Source organism: Perissodus microlepis, chromosome 12 (genome assembly GCF_051167445.1).
Source record: "Perissodus microlepis isolate ML-2025 ecotype Zambia chromosome 12, ASM5116744v1, whole genome shotgun sequence".
In the NCBI taxonomy this organism is placed as follows: Eukaryota; Metazoa; Chordata; class Actinopteri; order Cichliformes; family Cichlidae; genus Perissodus; species Perissodus microlepis.
This window is the reverse complement of record NC_140472.1, coordinates 15,809,436-15,823,616: the sequence shown is the minus strand read 5'-3', so window position 1 is coordinate 15,823,616 and position 14,181 is coordinate 15,809,436. Positions and strand designations below refer to the sequence as shown.

At 37.4% G+C, this 14,181-nt stretch overlaps 1 protein-coding gene across 4 annotated transcripts in view; it reads left to right on the top strand.

Annotated features, from left to right (window-relative positions):
• The first annotated feature begins 689 nt into the window (after window positions 1-689).
• LOC146376004 (uncharacterized) overlaps window positions 690-14,181 on the top strand; it is a 298,615-nt gene continuing 285,123 nt past the window's right edge. For all 4 annotated transcript variants that reach the window (XM_084946556.1, XM_084946555.1, XM_084946557.1 and 1 more), the window contains exons 1-2: window positions 690-766; window positions 5,510-5,693. In XM_084946556.1, coding sequence (XP_084802682.1) covers window positions 5,513-5,693 — 181 coding nt within the window. In that variant the 5' untranslated portion in view covers window positions 690-766; window positions 5,510-5,512. The remainder of the gene's footprint in view (window positions 767-5,509; window positions 5,694-14,181) is intronic.

Genomic DNA, 14,181 nt, shown 5'->3' with positions numbered 1-14,181 from the left:
CATATCATTTATCATTTATATCATATAAATGATATCATCAAGAAAGTTTTTTTTTTTTTTGGTGGGTGGGGGGAGGGGGAGACGACTGTTCCTTCAGTGCAATTTGTGTATTCACTATACCCATTCCCACTGCAAAATCTGCATTATATAAATGATATAAGTCCCAAATTGATATTTGTTATATTCTTGTACAGTGAGTAAATTGCCTTCATATATAACTGTAATGGTAACCATGTTTTATGTTATCCCCAGGGACAGCAAAATAGGCTACATACTCAAGGTAAATTCAAGCATCCAAATTTCTGCACTTACCCTTTTCACACAGCCACTTTCTATGAAGGTTATATCTACAATGCAAGCAGCCTGTTCCTTAATTCTCTAAATGCTAACAAGTTACATTAATAGCAAAAAAAAAAAGAAAAAAAGCAATATATTCAGCATAAAAGAATAGGTTTTTACAGAGTTTTACAGAATTATTGTATATCGTATGGCATAAATAACAAACAAATGCTTCTGGAGAAAAAGTGAACTGTTTTAACCCTAATTTACAAATTAATTTGGAAATGTGAAGTAAAAATAATAATATTAATAAAAAACAAACAAAACAAAAACTAAACTAAACTGGTCAGATTACGATTAATCGGACTAACAATGGACATGCTCAGAACCTCTCTTGGAATGTGGGATGATGGGAATCTGAGTCACCAAAATGCCAAGAAGGGAAACATCGGACTGGAACTTAAAAAAACAAAACAAAAACAACTAGGTAAGTGCGTTCTTTCAATGTAGCATATTGACATTCCCTGCTGAACACAGAAATGTCAAGTTTTTATGTTGGTTAAAGCTAAATGGTTCACTTAATGTCAACTATAGCTAGCAGTAGCACATTACTGTGGCAATGAAGCTAAGACGTTAGCACTGTTTATCTTGTGACAGGCAGAACAATATATATTGAATGTAGCAATAGAAGTACTTTTCTCAGCTACAGCTTGACGCTAGATAAATAACGGTTACTGATGCTCATGTGAACCTTTCTCTTTGCCAGGATGGAGACAAGCTAGCTCATCCTCTGATGCTGGCATACATTCTGACAACTGGTTATATTGTGTTTACTTAACCCAACTCATATCATACTCCTAACTCATTATAATTCCACTGAAACAAACAAAGCAAACAAACTGAAAAACAAACAAGCAGACTAAACTTTCCGCAGGTTGAAGTTGGAGAAATTTTAGAAAAGCACAACTACTGTAAAAAAAATCTGTTATTATAAACAAAACAGGAGCATCATTATTGCAAAAACAAGTGTGTCAGAGTATTCTTTTTATGTCTCTTTCCTGACAGAAGAGAATAGAAGGCAAAAGTCTGATGCACATCCTAGTACAAAGTCTACCTAATATGGATTGTGCTCATTGTGCTTAATATTTCCAGTAATGTGCCAGTGTGTCCACTTGTGTGTGAGGAAAACTGTGAAGAGTCTGGCCTGATTATCACCAAATTATTTATATTTAGATAAATATTTATTATCTTCAACTTATGTTTAGACTTTCATATCTCTTTGGCACCTTTTGTTTTTCTTTTTAAATAAGCGTCTGTTGAAAAATCTATGGCTGTGTTTTCTTGTGTCTCAGGAACTTCCAGACCACTTCATAGTGATTGCAGCACAGCCCTTTGTTTAGCTTATTATTTTGTTGAACAGAGTCATAGTAACTAATTATTCAATGGTTAATATTAACTGTTAGCCATGTTTAGCTAGTTTTCACTGACAAAATCATGTTATGTGTTATCTCCCCAGTTTATTAATTAACATAGAATCTGTCTGTCCTGGTCAGAGAGTGTTTTCCCTTGGTTGACTGACTGAATGTAGGCTGGACCACCTACAGTAACTCTAATCCTCCTCACAGTTACTGTCCATAAATGGATGACTAGACACGCTTTCTCTTTGCCCACATAATCTTCAACCAGCTGACTAGACCTGGGATGGCTGCTATATGGATGTAAAACTTTACTGTTAACACCAATACTGTTGCCTTCATTGGCTCCATAACTGTTCTGTCAGTATCTAACTCTCATGGTGATCCTGATTTGACACACTGGTACTCTTTTTTTTAAGCTGAGCTGTTCACATGCTGTTGCATTAGGGCTACGTCTTCTAGTGTGACTTATTGGTATTAATTTCTTCTAATAGGCATTATCCAAAGTCCAGAAATGTTAAATAACCTCTACTTGTGTTGTCAGTCTAGTTAGCAGGCTAAATCTCATGTTGACGCATATAAGAGAAACACCTGATAATGTTGGTTTCACGTTTTAAGCACAGCTGATGGTTATTCTGTGGTTGATGAAGATTTTTTTTTAAAATGAGTAAAAACATTCAGATATTGAGTTAGGAGTGAGGTCCTAAATTCAGGAAGGAATGCAAAACAGTGGAAAAGCACTAATCCAGTAATACAAGGCTGCACATGGGAAACATACACTCGTTTACAAAGGATAAATGCAAGACAGGACTACTATATACACTAACTACACAACAAAAACAGGAGAGACCAGAGCACAAGCAAAAGAAATTAAGACTCTCGACAACCGTTAGGAGAAGACAGAGAAAGAAAGTAAAAGTTAACACAGGATACAAACACTAACCTTCAGAGTAAAACAGGAAGTAGCCAAAAGGCAGATACTAGAAATGGAGACAAGGATACTCAGGTAGGCCAATATAAATTATTTATACATGCTGTATCTGAGAATTATTTAGAAAAGGGAAACCTTTTAAGACTTCCCAGTGATGTATTTCACAAACTCTGTGTGGTATGAAGACATGATTTCACACTGCTGTCTGTGGGATTTGTACTGTGCTTCAGGTAGTTAGAAATGTTATTTAGTAATATTGAAATTACCACCAAAAGTCCCTTCCTTCGATTACTCTCATTCGGGTGATACAGTGTAAACAGAAAATATCATGGAGACTGTTACCCTGGCAATATTGTCAAAACAGTGAAGGAAGGAGGGGTAAATGAAGTCAGAGCAACCAGACAATCACAACAATGTGAGAAATGCCAGAGACCACCAAAAGAAAAAGAATAGTTGAAAAGGAGGAGTGATAAATGAAGATGGAAAAAATGAAAAGCTCTTTAAAAGTGCCACAGGTTAGTTCCTAGTTGCTGAGTGCTGCTACACCTTTTTTTTCTCCATTTGTGTTTGGTGTTGCTGGGCATGTCGTTACCAACCAAATTACGTGTTACTGCCAGCATTTCTACTTTTACTGTTTCATAATATACAGCATTTTGATTGCAGCAACATGGAATCCAACTCTTTTTTTCTGGTTAATAAACAAAATTAACCTTGGAACGGAACCTATTTTACAGCTCTCCAAAATTTAGAAGAGACTATGTGTGTGAACCTGTGTGAATTGCTTATTTATATTAAAAGTAAAACTTAAGACAGAAACCCTTTTATATGACATTGGCTTGAAGTCCAGGAGTGTTCATTCAGATAACTAAGATTGACCTTTGAAACATACAAAAGGGCAGGCCCTGCATGAAAAACCAAAGCCAAGTAAGTTCTACATCACGAAAAATGGAAGGAATGAGGACATGTTTAATAAATGCTCACTGTGATTTAGCAGAATGTATATCTCTGTGCCATTGTGATTTCTAGATTTCTGTGTATGGATTAGGATGTTAGATTTATCTTAATTGTAAAGTCCTGCATTATTTATAATACAATCTCCATCAAAATACCACTTTTAGTCTTTTAGTAATAGGATATATTAATGTGAGCATGCAAAAGAGCCAGTTTCAAAGTGCTTTTGCTTCAGAATAATGTGATACCTCTCTGATTAGTGGATATGAATGTAGCAAATCAAGACAGGAAACATATGAGTGTAAGTGTGGCAGAAATATTAAAGTAATTAAAAGTGAAAAAAGTGAGCAAATCATATCCTGCTTAGGGCCCTCATTAAGCTAAAGACAGCCCCGAATGCTTTGACAGTCATCTACGAGAGAGAGATGAAACTAGTTGTCAGGCAGTGCTGATAAAAATGGTGTATTATGGACCGCACAGGACCATCTGTAGCATAATGGCAGATGCTGCTTCGTAGCTCACAAAGACCTCATTACTGCTTGTTTCGTGAAGTTTCATTGAAATTTTGCAAGAAAGAACTTCTATTAAGCAGTTGATATGAATTTTAAAATGTTGTCTTTAGGTGCACCCTGGGTAAAAATAATCGCTGGTATAAAAGACTCGTTCTTTTGGAATTGATATATTAATCGCAAAGACTTAAATCACATCCCACAGTAGAAGCTCATTAATCTTTGCCATGTCCTCCTAGTTGGATAGGTTGTATCCCTGCATTGGGAGAAAGGGTGCCTTGGTCAAGTCCAGTCTTTATTAAGATTAATGAACAGCTTGACATTTTTAGTCCTCTGTCTGAATCGATAATTTTAATACTCATGAGAGCCAATGGGGATCTAAGCTTGTGGAACACACATTGTGGCCACAGGGCGCATGTTAAATGTCCAAGTGGTAATCAATGCAAAGAAATTAGCTATTGATCTCTTATAGTTTTGTAATAGGTTATCTATTGGTTTGCTCTTTCGAAAAATTCCAATATCAGTCGGATGGAATTGTGCTGTTAATATTGCTGTGGGGAGTTTGTATGTATGTGTATGCGTACACATACACCCACCTTCCATTTGTGTTTTCGTGTGCGTGCAGGGTCACATTCTAATTAGCACAGAGGGCAGACTGTAAACAAACATGTTTAGGAGCATATTGGTGATCCACAGTTCATTACAAATAAGGCTGAGAACTTCTGATTAGTTTTATGCAAGCGCAATGCTGACTAGAAGACCAGTGCTTACAAACAGCTATTAAAATATTTCCTCTTTCTTACACACTATTAGTGATGGATCATATATATATATATATATATATGTCTCAAATGTAAGTGCTGAAAAGCTGCTAGAAACAGACTTGTTAAGGTCAGAATCCCTATTGTAGTTCTGACTAGAGTTCTGAGGCTAGATAAATCTGATATCATGGATAAGACTGAGTATATCTGGTGAGCTTACTTTAAGTTACTGCTATCCAACTAACCTTTGCACTCACCCAACGTGTGTTACCCTGCCAGCTGACTAACAAGCCAGGGTCCTATTGTGGGAGTCCTATAGATTATTCGACTACCCCCCCAAAGGACAGTCTTCTTCAGAGGCAGGGTGAATGACATCTCCATTGTTGTCTTGGACTTCAGCTGGTGTTTGCAGTGCTTTATTCTGTTTCTGTTGGAGGATCACACTAACTAGAGCCTGTAACAAATCGAAAACTGGTTTATGAGCCACTATGTCAAACCCACCAAGGATAACAGTATTTTAAATTGTTTACTTATGTGTACACCTCATTTTCTCATTTTAACCTACATGCAATAGAAACAAAATGTGTCAGGAATACTGGTAAAGTCATAAATGGAAAAAAGTACCAAGCTGACTTGTTTAAGTTTTGTTGGTCTGTTTCCCAGGACATGCAGTGTGAGGTGGACATGGATCTTCTTTGCTGGGGAAGTGGGGAGCTTGGACAAACTGGGCACAGCAGGCCAGAGGTCATTCCTCCAGAGGAGGCACTTCTGAAAGAGTTTGCAACATCTGGGCTGGGCAGTGTAAAGCTGCTTGCATGTGGATCCAGTCACTCTGTTGTGGTTACAGGTAGCGTTCCCAGTCCACTTGTATAATAAATTAAATCCAGGAAGCCTTGCTAGATATTGAGTGGTGCAAGTACAACAATGGGTAAAGGATAAATAATAAAAATAAAAATTTTTATTAAATATATTTTACCTTTTTTGTCGGTGTGTTCGAAGAATAAATTTACAATATTATTTGGTTCTTTTGTTTGATGTTTGCACCAATCTCTAGCAACACCAGCTGGACTTTATTTCTTCCTCCATCTTTGTTTGTGTGCATATCGTTTGTTTGTGTTTGGTAAAAAATTATTTGCGCAAGAAATTGCTATTCTTATCTCATATTTTTCTTAATTAGTTTACAAATGCCAAAATTGATTTTGTTATATGTTAATAATGCAATTAGCAGAACAAACCAAAAGACACTCTGAACCTCAAGGACCCAGTGCAGCAGATGATGCATACAGGAATATAAAGGTATTGCAGCTACTGTTCTTTAAAAAAGAAAAAGGTGCATACTCTCATTTACACCATTTTTTTACTTTAAAAAAGAACGCATAATCAGACAACTGGTTAACTTGGACAACTCATTAATTTTTGCTGCTTTTACTGATATTTACCATGTTTAAGTCTGCAGCGCATCTTTGAATTTGTGATATACTGTTTTCCTCTGGCGTGTATTTAGAACTTTCAAAAGTATAAAAGCCAGATTACTTTGTCTTAAAGCTTCAGGTATCCACTGAGACTTTGGAATGTTTACAGAACAATGAGCAATGACAGTCAAAGGCCACAGTTTAGTCAAAGCATGAATAAGCAAGCAAACTCATTGAAATAGTAGCACCAATTATCCAGAGTCTGGCATGTGAAGGACATGTTTTTTAAGGACATCTAATAATAGTTTTACCTGATGGTGCAGTATGGATGGGTTACAAACATGTTTAATGCCATAATTGTAGAGTTTACATACTATATGAAGTGTCTTTTCTTTCTTGCCCATGAGGGAATACTGGCCTACTTATTTGCCAATTTGATAGAAAACCTGATGACAGGAAGAGAGTAGGCTCCTTTAGTACATTAGCTGGCAGTGGTCATAAATCAGTAGCCTAGATAAGTCTTATAGATCACCCCAACACAGGGATCCTTTGCCTTTGCCGTCATTACAGGGGAAAAGGTGACATTTTTGATTGATTAAAATGGTGCAGGCTAGCTTAGGCTAAATCATGTTAAGTGATGCGACATTGCAGTTTCACATATCATATTTCTGTCAAGACAATGATGGTGGAAGGCATTGTCAAGGCATGATATCTGACAACAGGAGACATCTGGAGGGACCGGAGGAGATTTATGGGAAGGTTTTAGTGGTCTGAGGGAGATGAGAGAGAGTAAAAAGTGGTCCTTTTTTGTGCATTGTCACTTCCAGAGTGACTGTAAATTTTACTCTAGTGCTGTTGGGAATTGGGGACATTTACACATCCTGACAAATTGCTTGCTGTAAAAGTATTTATTGGTCATGTCTTCCCTTTATTCTTGGCCAACTCACAAACACATACCCTCCTCACAGACACAGAAATATTTATCCAAAGCAAATTTATGTGACACGCGTTTATGCGTCGTACCTGGCTATAGCCTGATATTTGTCATAATGGTGTCGTGTTAATGTTTTGATAGAGGAGGTCTTGAGTAGGTCGTAATGGTTTTATATTGGCCAGATTGTCCCAAATCAATGGCCATTTGGCCCAGTCAGCCCAAAGAAAGGCTTGTTTATGGAAAATTAGTTTGTAAGAGAAATCCATAAGACGTGAAGAAAGCTGGAGAACAACTTTGTTTGTGTAACCTGACACACATACACACTCTCGAGCGTACATATGCACACTCTATCTCACAAAGATGAACTGTTCACTGATTTAAGGTTGCACTACAGTCACTATGACAGTCAGTGAACAGCTATAAACAAAACTGACCTTAAGGGTGTTGCCATGTTAAACTTGTACCATATGTTCATCATGTTTTGGGGCGTGTGATTTGTGTTCTGATTGCAAGTGTGAAAATAAAATATTTTTAATGAAAGAGTTTGGAATGATAGAAATTTGGCCAGTGTGGAAAAACATCTTTATTTTCATTCATTTCCAATTGTTTTTATTTTTTTATTAGTCCTTTATTTATCCAGGTAAAAAAATCTCATTGAGATTAAAAATCTCATTTCCAAGAGAGACCTGGCATCATGGCAACAAAAGTCACATACCACATAGGTATATAACATTTAAAACAAATAAAAATGTGTATTTGTAAACAGTAAATGGCTATTTACAGTGTACTGAACCCAATGAGAGTGAAATTATCTTCATGACAGTGAAATTATCAGATTCTTAGGCAAACTTAGTCTGCTCTTTTGACTTTGTTGTTCCGTTTCAAACATTACTTCACATTATAAATTGTTGCCACTAGGTGGCACTGTGAGACTGCCAATTAGAAACTATAGCAGAAGAAGGTAGGTGGGGGCAGGTGGGGAAAAAGAGGCTTACTTACCTCACACTCAGACAGAGCTATAATTTACTAATAGTGTGGATGCCGCCATTGCTGTTATCTTTTAATAGATTTGTACGGGGGAAAGCAGGTGCCTGTTGTTAATGCGTCCAATTGCCCAAGTTGCCTACAGAATTTAGGGCATCCATCACTGTCGTCGGCGGTGACACCCTGTCGTTCTACTTCATGCGGCGGGCCGGCCAGGCTGGGTTGGTAACAGATGAGGCTTCTCTCTCCTCTAGACGCCCACAGTCACACAGAGACAACCGCCATACGCGCTTTCACATGCATACACACACAAAACCACACGGCTATACCACTTTCTTAGAGGACAAACTAAACTCATACCTTTTAGAGTAGGAAGTGTATATTTCTATAGTTTATATACATTTCAATATTTAAAATTACATACATAAGAAATTATGCTATAAGTCATTAACAAATATAAAAATCTAAAATAGAACCAGTTAACACACTTTGAAAACTATTTTGTCTTGCTTCAAAAGTCAGCAAATTCTTTCCTTTTGCTTATTTGGAGTTCCAGTTATTATAGATCCCTTCTACAGTAAGTTAAGGGGTCCTAGGTCACAAATCTCTACTGTACTGAGCTTCATAAAGCTGTATATGTCACAATGGACAAAAACACTTTCTGCAACTCTGCAAAAGTGATGCAGGAATATTGAAAATACATAAATGGCACACTGCCCCTTAACTTGACTTGCAGACAGGCTGCTGCTAAAAGAAGAATGATCAGAAGAGTAGCAACACAAAGGTATGCCTTCTAAAACCAGGCGATAACCAACTCCCATCAAACTTTTACATTAAACATTTTTAGCATATTATATTTGCAAAGTGTGTTTGCCAAAGCTAAAGCTAGATGTTTGTACTGTACAAGTGCAAACAAGATACAATTTCTTTGTAAAACCGACTAACCTTCATCAGGTTCTGTGACAGCTTGATGATCCTTCATTGAAATTGGTTTAGGTTACTCAGGTGAAAAAGAACGATGGCTACTGTTTCTGACTAACGCCACCACCAGCACTATATCTGTATATAGCACTGGGCAATGTTTAAGAGCCACTGAACAGCGTTATCAAAATATGTTAATATCAAGATCAGATATTTAAAAGAAGAATAAGGTGTACAGTTCAAAAGAAATCATGCATATTGTGCTTGGTTCATTCCAACCAGGACTAGAGAAAAAGGTATTCAGTGCAGAATTTTGAAGATCATGCAGCAGGTAAGATATACTTAAAGGAGTAAAACTTTGCTTTGTGTAAGAGCATCCTGTCTGTCCACCTGGACACAGATATACTGTAGTTTTTGTTGCTGAGTTCAAGCATCCAGGGATTTGCCCGTGGCTACAGGCTGTCAGTTCAGTTCCTCATATGGGATTTATATAAAATTACTCCTTATTCTATTAAAATCTGATATGCGGCTGCTATATTTGCTTTGTGACACTACCTGTATTTGACACAGAATTTAAGACTACAGTTTGGGGTCAACACAGCTGCAGGGGACAGAACTTAAAGAACATTTGTCACAGTGGCAGTTTACTGAAAAGATTTAGCACAATTACGTACTCTTTTGGTCCGTGTTATTGAATAGTCTCTTTGCAGATTGCTATGCTTTCTTTTAATGGTGAATTGATTGACTTTTTCATTTTTATAAACATCTCATCTCTGATTATTTAAAACATATTTGTAATTGCAGGTTGAATTCTTTTTGAATACTGACTGGCCAATTAAAAATGAAAAAGCAGGTTATCCTACAGTTGAATGTTAGCTATCAAGCAAACATGTTAATACGTAAAAATAGCCATCTCACTTAAAAAAACCCCCAATGAATTCAAACAGATTGCAATGTACAATGTGGTAAAATTACAAACTACAGTAAAGATTATTGGTTGTTTAAGTTGTGTGAGTTTTAAGTTTATGGTTAACTATATTTTTTATTTTATTAACAAGATTGGCTCCTTATTGCAGTTCGCAGTGCTCAGTTTTTTTTTTTTTTTTTTTTTTTTTTTGGGGGGGGGGGTGGCACACACTCCATATTTGTATTAATTAAATAAATATGGGGAAAGCATGCACTGATATCTTTTTAAAATTGAAATTTCTTTGTTGAACAAATGCTGAAATGCTGTGTTAGAGAAAGGAAATACCAGTAAAAAAATCTTTGTAAACTTTGGCCCTACGTTGCTTTGAATTCCTGACCCTCTAGCTCCACCCCTGAGCTTAGCCAGGGGCACCTCTTTGCTTTCAGGTTTGCCCTCCGCCCTCAAGAACACTCTGCGCAGCTGTATTTCTTTGGACCCAGGCTGAGAGTTGGAGGGTATACAGAGGTGCCTGCTAATACCTTGTTAGGGCTGTTGCAGTTGCTGGGTCTCAGTGAGGTCACTGTCAGTACTGTTTTAGTTCGAGGCCCTTGATCTGCTGCACGTTGGATGAAGCCAAAGACTCATGTGCTGGCGGACTGTGACCTATAATATTCTGCTGGAGGCCTTGCACTTGTGACTACATTGAATTGTTAGAAGCCGGATAACTTAAGTCAGAAATGGTTACTTTGAAGGAGTTTTAAGCAAATACTAAAGACTATTTTAATGTAACATGTTTTAAAATCTTCTGTTGTTTGGTTTGGATGCTTGTGTCAGAAGTTTGGCAGAAAGTCTGTACAGTATCCTGGGATGGTCAGATGCAAGACTGGGCAAGGTATTTAGGTTCCTCTTTTTCTTTGTTTCTTTTGTTAGTGTTCTTTTCAGTTTTTTTCCATATGAGTTATGAACCTTGGTGTCAGGTGTTAAAAAACATATGAGAGTTGTGACCCAGCTTCCTTACCCTTTTTTCCTCTCTGACATCTCTCAACATAAAACAGAGCTCTTGCTCTCGCCATAATTGCAACCATCGTTATGTTTGCACAGTGCCTCCACCCGAGTATTTCCTCCTGCAAACTGTTGATGAACATTGAAGCAATTTTATATTTCTCAGATGGTCTCTTCATTTTCCAACATTGATTAACTTTAAAAAAAAAAGTGTAATGTGATTACATCATGCATATGACAGTGATAAAGAACACAGACTGAAATTTTAAAGTGCGTAATAAACAATTTTCTTTAAAAGCAAGATTGATAAAGCCTCTGTTCTTAGAGCCATCACAAAAAACAAGACAAAAACCAAATCTCTGTCTAGTTTGGTGACATCCATTAAAACTAAGTACAGCAGACATAGTTTTCTTTGAATTACTTGGCCTTGAAATCCAATAATTATTAGCATTCAAGGCAACTTTATTTCTGTATACTCAAAGGGATACAAAAATTGTGAGCAAGAGAGATATAGACAGACTGGGACAAATGACAAAGACAGTGGCTGGAAAAACCCCCACACACATGACCCTTCTTTTGTGCCTTAAGCATAGCTTTCTTCTGGAAATGTATAATTCACTTGGACTGTCCGGAAACTGTGTTGTTAATTTGGAGACCTATTTTCTCATTTCCTCTTTCTTCCCATCTTTCTGTCTTTCCCATCTGTGCCTGTAGGCAAATGCACCTTTACCTATGTATTTTATTGTCTTGTTTAATGTTTGTCAAAGAGTGCAATACTGAGAGTAATTCTAGGAAAGTATTGGCCATCCCCTGCATGACAACTCCAATATGTCTGGCCTGGACCGAACACTGAGGGGAGCTTTGATAATAATTTGCCATTTAGCTGTTTTGATGTTTTTCTATGATTTCCCAGTTGGCAAAGGTGGATGAGCAGAAAATGGAAGAACAGGAAAAAATAACCCTGTCCTTGCTTCTCATCCTCTGTGTCACTTACTGTTCTTTCTCTCTATCTTTCTAACTCTCTCTCTCCAGTGATTTCCTGTGCTAATTTAGTTGAAAAGGTTTAGCATTTAGTTTTGCACTCAGTTGCTTTTAAGGTTAATCATAGGACAGAACTGTTTATATTGCTGTAATACGGGCTTAACTCTCTCTTAGCGAAGCACGGAGCACTTGAAATGTATAGTGGACTGACTCACTGCCTTAGACTGTCTTTTTCTTGCTCGTCTGCATCGTTCAAAAAACAAATGTTAATGCAGAACAAAAGACAATAGACGGAGAAAAGTCTTGCCAATTAGCAGCTAATGAGACAAGCTTGTGAGGATATCCAAATCCTCAACGTGTTAACGTTTACAACCCCTCCTCCATCTCTCAAATCCTACAACCTATGCCTCCCCCATCTGCCCTTGCACCTAGCCTTCTTTTGTAAGGCGGTTAGGGCACCTCTGAGGCCCTTTGTGTGATTATTCACACATGGCTGTGGCCCTTGTGCTGTGAGCACAGAATAGGAGAGCAAAAAAAAAGAGAAATGCCTCATGTATGGATAATGTAAAAATATCCAACTGACACATGGTCAGTGTTTTTTTTCTTATATTTAATTTTTTTTAATTAACTTGTCGTTTCCCGTCGAACACACTCCCACGCCAACACATCACCGCCTCATCGTCTGGAGATAGATGCATACTGTAGACCCAGTGAGGCACTCAGTCCCCCACCATGCGTTCTCAATTTTACTTAATATAGTAAAGCCAGGAATTGGGTGGGTGGGTTGTGGTTGGGACGATGGTAAGGGAAACACATTTGATAAGTAAAAAAATAATATGCCAAGAGAAAAACCAGCCATCCCAGTTGCCTTTGACACACTTTTTAACAGAGATGTCTGTGTTGGAAGTAAAAATAAAATCTGCTTTTGTAATAGAGATCTTTGGACAGCCTTGAATGATTTGCCACTACTCCTTTCCGGGCTCATTTTCTCCATAGTGTGTATTGGGAGTGTGCTTGGATTCTCGGTGGAGGAAATCAAATGTGAGTTGGCCTGGAAGTGTTGCAGTAAACAGTGAGAAAAGCAAACACAGGCCAGATCAGGGAATATCGTGCAATGTAATATTTGGACTAAAAAATAGAAATGTGTAATGGAACAGCACAAATTTGACTCTCCAAAGGGACTTCTAATTGATTCTGTGCTTCATTACTGGTTTTCTCAGGGAGAAATGGACATCTTACTTATGTATGAAAACAGAGCAACAGACATTTAAATGGATGCCACGGTGATTATTGCGATGCAGTTCTCACAGCATTTGGCAGCAGATGATTGCTTTATTGCTTTAGTTTTTCTTAAATTCTATTATTTTTCCATGAAGGTAGCAGAGAGTAACTGTTTGAATGCAACCTTAACCTTGACTGGAACAATTAAATGAAAGAGAGAATTGAAAGAAAGAGGTTTGGGAACACAAAATAATCCAGGGATCCACTTGATATGTTATTTGTCAGGGGCAGTACATTTGTGCATGTTAACTAACTGTGCCACTGGACTTGGCCTGCTCGTAATAGGGTTCCAGCGCAAACATTTTCTCTCAGGGATTTCTATTATTAATTCTGTCTGAACACATCCATAAATGAATAATGAAATAAATAATGAAAACGTTATTACTTTTGGCAGCTGGGTCATTTCTCGTTTCCTGCTTTTTCCTCTGCTTGTTTCCTACTAATTAACTTTCCAAGGAGTTGTCCTCGTTTTCACAAAATACATTTCATCAGTTTGTTAGCCCTCAGAAAGTGGGGGTACACAGTTTTGAGTCAAAGACAACAACTGGGACAATATGCAAGTACTTCAGTCCTTTTCTTGTCATTGGCAAGGGAAACAACTTGAAAAGCTTTAAAAGTAATGTGCTGCAACTGAGTTGCACAAAGCTGGTCAGCAGTTCTTCAAACACTGTGGCCATTGGATAAAATATGAAGACTTTTAAACCTAACGATGCACTTTTATCATTTAGATTGATCAGTGAAACCCTGAATTAACTATTTGAGGCTTTCTGCTTTACATGTGAGTATCTTTTCTCATTTGTAAAACACTAGAACTTTTGCACAGATGTGCTCTCACAACTAAACTACTCCATTTGGTTTAAGCGAGCAGTGGTGCCTATAAGAAGCTTGTGAAAAAACAGGACACGTGACACCT